The 11,555-nt window shown below is 52.0% G+C and overlaps 1 protein-coding gene across 1 annotated transcript in view; it reads right to left on the minus strand.

Annotated features, from left to right (window-relative positions):
- Positions 1–9,965, minus strand: part of LMCD1 (LIM and cysteine rich domains 1) — a gene marked incomplete at both ends in the record, with an annotated part of 35,038 nt that extends 25,073 nt beyond the window's left edge. The window contains one exon of the mRNA XM_080718246.1: positions 9,924–9,965. Coding sequence (XP_080574372.1) covers positions 9,924–9,965 — 42 coding nt within the window. The remainder of the gene's footprint in view (positions 1–9,923) is intronic.
- Between the last annotated feature and the right edge of the window lie 1,590 nt (positions 9,966–11,555).

Raw genomic sequence — 11,555 nt, forward strand, 5'->3', positions numbered from 1 at the left:
AATAAATCATTGCGTTCAGGAAGCTGAGACAGGAGGATCACGGTTCGTGGCCAGCCTCAGCTACTTAGTGAGGCCCTCTGCAACTTAGTAAGAGCCTATTTCAAAATAAAGAATAGAAAAATAGGGCTGGGGGTGTAGCTCAGAAGTAGAATGCCCCTGGGTTCCATCCCCAGTACAGAAAGAAAGAAAGAAAGAAAGAAAGAAAGAAGAAAGAAATCATTGTTCTTGGTGTGGTGGTCCAGGCCTATCATTCCAGTACTTGGGAGGCTGAGATAGGAGGGTTGAAAGTTGGAGTCCAGCCTCAGCAACTTAGCAAGACTTTATTTTGAAATTAAAAGAAATAAAAAAAAGGGCCGGGGGAATCATTCAGAGATAGAATGTCCCTGGGCTCGATCCCCAGTCCCACACACACCAAAAAGAAGCTGAGCGAGCTGGGGTCACCCACTAGCACCGGACAAGGCGAAGGTTCCTTCTGAAAGGGCGTCCACGAGACACCCAGGATGAATTATTACCATTCTTGCCGTTTCGCATGATGAGGATATTTATGGCCAGGTTGGGCTGAGCCCACACGGAAGTTCCTGTAATCCGATTCCTCAGAAGGCCCGTGCGATGGAGGCAGGCTGGGCCCGGTCTCCCGCACAGAACAACCTTGTAAGATTTCTTGCTTTGTGCTAGGAGATATTTTAAATTCGTGCTAATAACAGCAGAAGAAATACTTAGCACCTACTCTGTGTCTGGGCACTTCATTAAACTATCATTTGTGGGCGCAGTGCCGAGGACTGAACGCAGGGGGCGCTCTGGCGTAGCTCAGGGGTAGAGCGCTCCTGGGTTCCCTCCCTGGTCTCCGGATAAATAAATAAAGCAAGCCTGGCGGCGTACGCCTGTCATCCCGGTACTTGGGAGGCTGAGACAGGAGGATTGGGGGGTTCGAGGCCAGCCTCGGCAGTGTAGCGAGGCCCTCGGCAACTTAGCAAGACTCTATTTTGAAATTGAAAAATAAGGCTGGGATTATAGCTTGGAGAGAGACTAACCGTAAGTGTGTGTGTGTGTGTGTGTGTGTGTGTGTGTGTGTGTGTGTGTGTTGGGGGTGGGGAGGTATCAACCACGTGGATTGGAAACAGTACCCGCGGCTGGACACTAGTTTACCTTTCAAAAGAATAACTTGCCACGCGGGGCCTTTGTTCTCCCGACTTCAGCCATTTTATTTCATTTGACAGTTTATACCCTGGCGCCGGCCTGCCCTGGGGTCCACACGTCTGAGTCACGTATTCTCTGGTGGACCGTGACTCCGGCTGACCAGGCAGGTGAGGTGCGCAGTCCTAGACCAAGTGAAGCCCCACGCCGGGATCTCCTGGACTGTGGGTGCGGAACCTCAAAATTTATTATTTACTTATTTATTGAGGTACTAGACATCAATCCTTAGGGCAGTCCGCCTCTACACTACAACCCCAGCCTTATTTTATTTATTTATTTATTTTTGGTACTGGGGTTCCTGGAAGCCCTTCTACCTCCGGGCTACACTCCCAGATCTATTTTTTTAATATATTTTTAAATTTGGAAACAGGGTCTCCTAAGCCAGCGCGTGCGGCTGGCTTCGAACCTGCGCCATCCTCCTGTCTCCGCCTCCCAAGCGCGGGGATTACAAGGTGTGCCCACCACGCCCGGCCAACCCCAGCCTTATTATGCTGTTGTTGTTATTATTATTATTATTTTATTATTATTATTATTATTATTATTATTATTATTATTATTATTATTTTTGGTGGTACTGGGGTTCCTGGAAACCTTTCTACCTCTGCGCTATACTCCCAGACCTATTTTATATTTTATTTGGAAAGAGGGTCTCACTAAGTTGCTGAGAGCCTCATAAGTAGCTGAGGCTGGCTTCGAACCTGCACGACCCTCCTGTCTCAGCCTCCCAAGCGCGGGGATGACAAGCGTGCGCCAGCGTGCCCAGCTGTTGTTGTTGTTGTTATTATTATTATTATTATTATTATATATATATTTTTTATTTTGAAACAGGGTCTTGCTAAGTTGCTAACAGTCTCACTAAGTTGCTGAATGTGGCCTCAAACTGGGGATCCTCTGGTCTCAGCCTCCTCAGCGCTAAGATTACAGTTATACGTCACCACGCCTGACTCATGTGAGGCTTCTTGGTGTTCACTGACTTGTATATAAAAAGGATACTGGGAGCCGGGAGTGGTGGCGCAGGCTCGTCATCCTGGCATTTGGGAGGCTGAGACAGGAGGATGGCAGGTTCGCAGCCAGCCTCAGCTACTTAGTGAGACCCTGTTTAGAGAATAAAAAATAGGGCTGGAGGTCGGGCTTGGAGGTAGAATGCCCCTGGGTTTAATTTCCAGTACCACAAAAAAAAAATTAGAACAGAGGGCACTCATATCCAGGCTCCTTTGTACCCTAGAGATTTTTTTTTTTTTTCCTTAAACTTGCCTGTCTTCACACTGAACAGAGACGTCCTTGGGGAGGCAGGAATCCAAACACTTGATAAAAGTAAGAACAAACACATTCTTTTTGAGAAAAAAAAAAATAGATGTTCCAGGATTCGTGTCTTGTGTAAGAGCGCAGGCCCAGGAGCTGGGAGGTGATTTGAGAGTCTTTACAAAGCCCTACTCACGCATCATTTCTTTTTTTTAAGACATAACTTCTGCATCAAATATTTAGGCTTAAATATTAAATACCAAATATGCGGGGTGCGGTGCCATAGGCCTATAATCTCAGTACTTCAGAGGTTAAGACAGAAGGATCACAGGTTTGAGGCCGGCCTCAACGACAGAGCAGGACTCTCAGCAACCAAGAGAGACCCTGTTTTGTTTTGTTTTGTTTTGTTTTGTTTTGTTTTGTTTTGTTTGTGGTGCTGGGGATGGAATCCAGGGGCTTTTCTACCCCCGGGCTATCCTCCCAGACCTATTTTCTATTTTATTTGGAAACAGGGTCTCACTGAGTTGCCGAGAGCCTCACTCAGTAGCCGAGGCTGGCCTCGAACCTGCGCGATCCTCCTGTCTCAGCCTCCCAAGCGCGGGGATTACAGGCGTGCGCCACCACGCCCGGCTCAAGAGACCGTATTTTGAAATAAAAGCAAAGATGTGGGGGTGGATAAGAGGTAGAATGTCCCTGCAGTCAATCCCCGGTAACACACACACACACACACACACACACACACACACACACACACGCACACACGATACCAAATACATGTTTCAGCTACTATAAAAGTCTCAGTGTATACATGAAACTTCTTATAAAAGTTTCTCACTCTTAATAAAGGTTTCATAGTCCCTGGCACGGTGGTGCACTGGTCCTAGTACTTGGGAGGCCGAGATAGGAGAATTCCAAGTTCAATGTCAGCCTCGGCCACTCAGGGAGACTGTTCCAAAATAAAATAAAAACAGGCAAGGTATGGCGGTGAATGCCTATAATCCCCGTACCCGAGAGGCGGGGACAGGAAGACCGCAGGTCCACACTCAACCTCAGCAAGGCAGGCCCTCCAACACTGAGTGGGGCCCTGTTTCCAAATGCAAAATAAAATAGGGCTGGGGCTGGATCTTGGAAGTAGCATGCCCCTGAATTCAATTCCTAATATCAAAATAAATAAATAAAATTAAAAGAGCTGGGGTTAAGGCTCAGAGGCAGAACCCCCCCTCTTCAATCCCCAGCACCCCTCCCCACACACACACAGAAAGAAAAGGGAGAGGCGAGCCGGGCGTGGCGGCGTACGCTTGTCATCCCCGCGCTGGGGAGGCTGAGACAGGAGGATCGCGCAGGTTCGAAGCCAGCCTCGGCTGCTTAGTGAGGCCCTCGGCAACTCAGTGAGACCCTGTTTCCAAATAAAGTATAAAAAAGGTCTGGGAGGATAGCCCGGAGGTAGAAAAACCCCTGGGACCACCAAAAAAAAAAAAAAAAAAAAAGAAAAGAAAAAGGGAGAGGCATGTTTCAGGGGAAGTAATTTTAAGAGCAAGAGCTGGGTCTTCTTTGGGAAGCCCTGAAAAGCTGCCCTGTAATCCTCCTTCCGTGGGCTGGACCTTGCGGTCTATTTTACACTAAACGCTTGTTCTCTGAGAACTGGTCTAAAGGACGGGGCGGTGTTCGGAGGCAGAAGGATGGCCACCGGGTTCTGCCACTTCCTAGGAAAGGAGCCTATGGCCACCAGCAAAGTTCAGGCCTATAAGTATGGTAATGCCTTAACACCCTGGCCAGAAAATGGTTTTCTTTTTCTTTATTGTTTTTGGTGCTGGGGATTGAACCCAGGGGCATCTACCTCTGAGCTGCACCCCACCACTGCTCAGACTCACCAGGTTCCTGAAGCTAGCCTCCAATCTGGCACCCTCCTGTCTCAGCCTCCCGAGTGCCAGGCGTACAGACGTGCGCCACTGTGAAGCCGGGTCTTGAAGTAAATATCCACGTATATTAGTCATCATGACAGATCTCCACTTTAACATATACAGACTCTTCAACGTGAGAGTCAGAATAAAAAAGATGGATTCCGTTTCCTAGGGTCAAATCGAAGCCTCCTCTGGGGCCAGGGGGAATCTATAGTGCGTTGCACCCAGTTTTTCACCGGAAGAGGAAGTGGTCGGAACTGGAAATTGCCAGGAGAGGGACCACAAAGGAAAGCGCACCCACTGGAGTTGCCTGACAGTCCGTCCTTCCTTCCTTCCTTCCTTCCTTCTTTTGTTTTTTCTTTTTCTTTTTGGTGGTCCTGGGGATGGAACCCAGGGGCTTTCTACCTCCGGGCTGTCCTCCCAGACCTATTTTCTATTTTATTTGGAAACAGGGTCTCGCTAAGTTGCCGAGAGCCTCACTCGGTAGCCGAGGCTGGCCTCGAACGGAGATCCTCCAGTGCCAGCCTCCCGCACGCCGAGATTACAGGCGTGCGCCACCACGCCCGGCTCTTTCTTTAGATTTTGAAACTGATCTCTGCTAAACTGCTAAAGGTGGCCGTGCAAACCTACGGTGCCCCCTTGCCAGCCTCCCAGGCGCTGGGATTGCGGGCGCGAGCCACCGCGCCCAGCTCCCCTTCGGGGCCAAGCGGCCTAAACACCACGAGGCTTCTCCCCGACGTGTTGGCTATTAAGCTCTTTAAATGACAGCTTAATATGTTTTTAAGGGCGAGGGGAGCAGGGGCGGTTCTTGAAGTGGTGTGTTTATGTTGGACTGGCTCCCTGGGCCTCATGCCAACAGTTTTGCCCCCGGCAGGAACGGGAGGTGAACGCGGGGAGAGTTTCTCGGCCAGGGAGGAGGACCTACCTGGAGGACGGGGGCCGTAGGATGGGGACGCGTTGGGAGGCGCCCGGCCCAGCCTGGCGACTAGCTTAGAGGTGATAACTTCAGGCCGGGCGCGGTGGGCGCGCTCGTCATCCCCGCGCTGGGGAGGCGGAGACAGGTGGATGGCGCGGGTTCGAAGCCAGCTGCGCGCACTGGCTTAGGAGACCCTGTTTCCAAATGAAAATGTAAAAAGAGGTCTGGGAGTGTAGCCCGGAGGTAGAAGGGCTTCCAGGAACCCCAGTACCACCAAAAAAAGAAAAAGAAAAAAAAAAAAAATAGAAGCCGGGCGTGGTGGCGCACACTTATAATCCCAGGACTCGGGAGGCCGAGACCGGAGGATCGCGGTTCGCTGACAGCCTCAGTTACTTACTTAGCGAGGCCCTTTGCAACTCGGTGAGACCCTGTTTCAAAATAAAGAATAAAAGCCGGGCGCGGTGGGCACGCTCGTCATCCCCGCGCTGGGGAGGCGGAGACAGGAGGATGGCGCAGGTTCGAAGCCAGCCGCGCGCGCTGGCTTAGGAGACCCTGTTTCCAAATAAAAATATAAAAATGGGTCTGGGAGTGTAGCCCAGAGGTAGAAGGGCTTCCAGGAACCCCAGGACCACCAAAAAAACAAAAACAAAAACAAAAACAAAAAAGAAGTGGCAACTTCAGCGCTCCTTGGGCATGGTGTTGAGGGGTGAAAAGCAGGGGCATTCGGGATCAGTGCCCGGGCACGGACCCAGGCCAGCGCCAGCCAGCGCTCGGGTCTCTGTCCTTATCCTTTCTAAATTTCCGATAATGGTTCCAGAAATCACGCACTTGTGATGTCCAGTGGGCTTCATACTTCTTCTCGGCGGCCTCAGGCTGGAAATTTGACCATCGGGGCTGCAGTTTCCTTGTCTAAAAGAGCAAAAATGAGCCCCATGCCCCCGGCCCGGCCCCAAACTCGGACTTGCTTCTGCACGTTGATTTTTGCTGCGAACAGCAAAGGCGACCTCGTGGGCCGCTACCCGGCCCGCCGAGGCCGAGAAACCGCCCCGGCATCTGCTGAGTGAGGCCCGTTGCTTTTGAGAGCGGGGGGTCCCCACAACCGTGAACCCGCCGCCCGCTAGCAGGCCGCACGCCCACGGCCGCGCCCCCATCGCCAGCACCCAGAATGGTTTAGTCGGGTGCTGTGTACTGAGCCCTTTTTATACGTTATCGAGTCGAATTATCACGGCTTCCTGGAAAAGAAGGTGCTGCTACAGTCTCCCCGATTTTCAAATGAGGCAAGAGCACAAACTCAAAAGGTTAATTTGCTGACCCAAGAGCGCACCTCTGAGAAAGGGTGGAGCTGGGATTTGAACCCAGATCCAAGGCGAACACCTCTACTACTAAACACCGGTGTGTGTGTGTTTTTACTGGGGATTGGGACCGGGGCCGTTCTACTTCCGAGCTACACTCCAGACACTTTTTTTTTTTTTTTAAATAGGGTCTGGCTAGGTTGATGAGGGTCTGACTCTTTTTGAGGCTGGCCTCGAATTTACGATCCTCCTGTCTCAGCCTCCCAAGCGCTGGGATGACACGCACGCACCACCATGCCCAGCTGGGAACTTTCTCTTGCTCAGTCCAGTCATCTTCAGGAGGATTTGACTCAGCTCAGGAGATACTTGCGGCTCTGTCTCCACATATACGTGACCCACAGGGACTTCCTCGGCCTGTCTGGGCTTGGTCACATGACCACTAAACCTAATCCAGTTTGGGATTTTCTGTTCTCTCTCGCAGACATTTTTATAGCTTTTCAGCTGCTGGGGATTCCCACCTCTCCCAGCCACTGGGGGTGGGGGGGTAGGCAGTGGAGACAGCATGCTATGCCATTTTAAAGCTATTTCTCATATTGCAGATGGGTCCCTTGCGGCTCCAAGAATCTATGAGATGGTTCCAAAACGCCGAAGCATTATTATGCATCCCAAGCCCAAAGGTTATAAACCCCCCTCTGCCACCGATTTTTCAAAGTAAATAAGCCATAAAATCTTTTCAGCATGCTGTCGATGGGCCACGGTCCTTAAACACCACGGGAAAAGTTCGGCAAGGGCTTTGGATAACCTACAAATCGGGGACCTCGCCCCTGACTGTCAAAATCACAAGAGGCAAAACAGATCCATCTAGCCTTTCATCTCTGCGGACCGCGTTCTTCCTCTAAGCCTGTAACTCGATCTCGATGGAAAATAAACCCTTTGCGAGCCAGGGAAAGTGGCGCCGAAGGGCGGCGAGAAGGAGGACATGTTCCGCCTCTAATCCGGGTAATCGCGCTCCTGTGCAGAGGAGAAGCCAAGCTAGGTTTTCTCAGGTCAGTGCCCCGGGCCTGGGGGACGAGGGGCTTCCACGGTCCCGCCTTGATCTCTGCCTGTCCACCGGCCCATCGTCAATATAACTAGGGACTCTTCTGCTTCTCAGAGGACGAGGAGGCTCTGTCGCCTCCGCCCTGGATTCATCTACGACCTGGCAGTTCATCTACGACCTGGCAGTTCAAGATCACACACATCACGCGCACGTGCAGGTAAGATAAACACAGGTAAACAACGGGGTCTTAGCTGGTGACTGGCTGTTTTTTCCATTGTGGTGCTGGTAGGACCCACGGGCATTCTACCTCTGAGCGATACCCCTAGCTCTGTTTTCAGAATTTTGAAACAGGGTCTCACTAAGTTGCAGAGGCTGGCCTCGAACCTATAATCCTCCTGTCTCAGTCTCCCAAGTCCTGGGATTCCTGGTGTGTGTGTGTGTGTGTGTGTGTGTGTGTGTGTGTGTCACCATGCCCGGCTTCACTTGTTTTCCGAGTTCTGGTGCGTGTGGCCTGTTGCTTTGCACGGACTGAGCCAAGATGGGGAAAGAAGGTTATGCCCTCCTAGAGGCCAGGAAAACGTAGAGAGAAATTCGAGCAGCTCCCGCCTGCCTGAATACCGGGCAGGCATCAGTAGGTAGCTTCCAAAGGCTTAAGTGTCACGGGAGTTTTGTAGGAGAGATGACGCCCTTCAGCAAATAGTCTGGCAAGTGGGGTGGGTCATGGGCATGGCAGACAGATGCCCGGATGAAACCCGACGTGGCGCACGCCTTCAGGGTTCACGTGGGGTCTGGGGCAGGTCACAATTCTCAGAGAAGGGCACAATTTCGAAGACGGCGAAGGTTGCGCCTTTAGGTAATTGGCTTGCGTTTTTTTTTATTTTTATGCTGTTTTTTTCTTTTTCTTTTTCTTTTCCCTCTGTACCTCACAGGTAACGGCCGACAGCTAGGGAGAACTCTGCCCTGCAAGTTCTCTGAAAGCAGAGCTAAATGACCCCTGCTTTGGGTGTCAGCAGCGGCACCATAGCTGTTATGGCAAAGGAGGAGGTGGGGTCTCTCCACTCTATGTTCCAGACAGAAACTGAGGCCCAGGAAAGTGACTTAGTCAACACTGCGCAGCTTAAAAGTGCCAGGGGTGGCATTTGCCCTTTGCCCTTTGCATACCCAAGGCTTTTCTACTGGGCTGCCTGCCAGAACCAACATTCTGTGACAGAGTGCCTCAGTTTCTCCATTTGTAAGGCCTAGGTGGTCCTTCTCTCTCCTCTCTCTCTCTCTCTCTCTCTCTCTCTCTCTCTCTCTCTCTCTCCTCTCTCTCTCTCTCTCTCTCTCTCTCTCTCTAGTGTGTGTGTGTGTGTGTGTTACTGTTACTGGGAACTGAACCCCGGGGGGCATTCTACCTCCAAGCTACACCCCCAGCCCTATTCTATTTTTATTTTGAAACAGGGTCTCACTAAGTTGACGGAGACTCACTTCTTGCTGGGGCTGTCCTCGCACCCGCCATCCTCCTGCCTCAGCCTCCCAAGTCGTGGGATCACAGGCGCGCACCACCACGCTGGCCTGGCACTGTTGGTGTCTGCTAAGCACCAGTGGGTATCAGAGCGGCCGGGGCACAGAGGCAGGCCTTCCCGCAGCAATTTCCCCGTGACCTTCTGGGCTCCCGGCCAGTCCTTCTTGAAAAAGGAATCGCGCAGACCTCGGGGACAGAAATGACTTCTCTGTGCTAAAACTGTGGGTACCGGTGGGTGTGGGCTCAGGGAAGAACACAGAACCCGAGGATGTCGGAAAAGAGGGGATGCCTGGTGGGTAAACCTTGCACACCCGCTGGCCCTCGCTTCAGCGGCTGGGGGCTTTCCTCACCAGCCACCAGTGCAGGACCCTCTTCCCCCACCCCAATTTTTACCTCAATGCGGTCTAAATTAGCATCCTGGGGGAGCAAAGACCTTTGCAACGGCTTTACATAACAGTGGTTTGCAGCCGGGCGCGGTGGCGCACGCTCCTCATCCCGGCATTCGGGAGGCTGAGACCGGAGGATCGCGGTTCGCGGCCAGCCTCGGCTACTTAGCGAGGCCCTCTGCAACTCAGTGAGACCCGGTTTCAAAATAAAGAATAAAAATAGGGCAGGGGTCGAATGCCCCTGGGTTCCATCTCCAACCCCCCCAAAAAAAAAAAAACAACAACAACAGTGGTTTAAAGGTGCCTTTGGGGGTGTGCCTGTGAGCGCGAACCTTACTCCAGCGCTTTGGTTTCCTGTGAAGTCTTGGAATGTCCTTCCCATCGCCACGCGAATGGGAAGCGCGAGCTTTAGGAAAAGAGGGGCCGCGGAAAGGCAGATGTCAGCTCACCTTCGGCACGCCGGGTCTGCGGTCCTTGGCTCCCTGTGCCATCCTCCGGGGGGCTCCGGGCGGCGGAGGCTGGGCGGCCCGGTCTCCCTCCCGGCCCCGGGCGGGAGCTCTGCGCTCCGCGGGCCGGCGCCGCCGCTTTAACCCGAGAGCGGGACTCCGCTGGAACCCCGCCAGCCAATCGGCGCGGCCGCGCTCGCCGGGCCAGCCAATCAGAGCGCGAGGCCTCGCCCCTCCCCCGCGGCGCTGACACCGGCGCGGCCACGCCCACCGGCTCCATCTGTCGCCGCAGGAATCTCTCCCCACGCCCTTCTCCTTTAAAGGACCACGGCGGAGGGCGGGGCGGTGATCCATTCAGGTCAGAAGGGGGTGCGATCGAACTAGATCCCAGGCGGAGGTATTTGTAGTGAGCCGGGGCCTAAAAATAAGCGCGGAGAGCAGTGCCGGGCTTGCCGGCCTTCCCGCGGGGGCCCAAGGGTGCAGGCGGGGTGCAGGGTGCAGGTGGGGGCCCAAGGGTGCAGGCGGGGTGCAGGTGGGTGCGCACCCTCGTCCTGGCTACGCGTTCCCCAAACCTGGGCAGGTTCTCCCGTTCCCGGAGAGAAGATGCGATTCCCGCGAGCTGTGACTTTTTTTTCTTTCTTTCTTTCTTTCTTTTTTTTTTTTAACTTAACATTTGTTCAGTATTAAACAGCTTTCCCATAACTCCTTTGACGGGAAATGCAGGGGAGAAGCCCGGCTTAGCTGCCCACGCCTGCAATCCCAGTTCTTGGAAGGCTGAGACAGGGGGATCACGGGTTCCAGGCCAGCCTTGGCGACTTAGTGAGGCCCTGAGGAATTTAGCGAAAACCCGTTTCTAAAACACACACAGAAATAAAGAAGTAAAAACCTAAAAGGGTTGCGGGTGTAGTTTGGAGGTAGAATGCCTCTGGGTTCAACCCTGATACTAAACACACACACAGAATAGAACACGCTCATTTTATAGACAGTCCCGGAAACACATTTTCTCGTCATAGCCTTATAATTACTTTATTATTACTGCAAATAGATGAGGTAGTAATTTTTGTTTTTATTTTTTGTTTAGCAGTTTTTATTTCTCTCTCTCTTTTTTTTTGTTGTTGTTGCAGGTCTAGGGGATGAAACCCAGGGGCATTCGACCTCCAAGCTACACCCCCAGCCCTATTTTTTTGTTCTTTATTTTGAAACCGGGTCTCACTGAGTTGCAGAGGGCCTCACTAAGTAGCTGAGGCTGTCCACCGACCGCGATCCTCCGGTCTCAGCCTCCCGAATGCTGGGATGACAAGCGCGCGCCACCACGCCCGGCTTCCCTAGTATTTTTAATTGATACATTATGATTATACACAATAGGAAGACTCATTATGTATTGGTATATGCACACGCATAATTTGGGAAATTATTAGTAATTTTTAGACAAATTGGGTCATGCAGGCTGGGGCTAGTAAGATTACTTTAGATTTTTGGTGTCCATGGAAAAGAGTATTGTAACACCTAACATCATCTACATCATCTAACATAATTCCTCTTTTTTTTTTTTTTTTTGGTGGTACTGGGGTTCCTGGAAGCCCTTCTACCTCCGGGCTCCACTCCCAGACCTATTTTTACATTTTTATTTGGAAA

This window comes from Muscardinus avellanarius (assembly GCF_963383645.1).
Source record: "Muscardinus avellanarius genome assembly, chromosome: 22".
In the NCBI taxonomy this organism is placed as follows: domain Eukaryota; kingdom Metazoa; phylum Chordata; class Mammalia; order Rodentia; family Gliridae; genus Muscardinus; species Muscardinus avellanarius.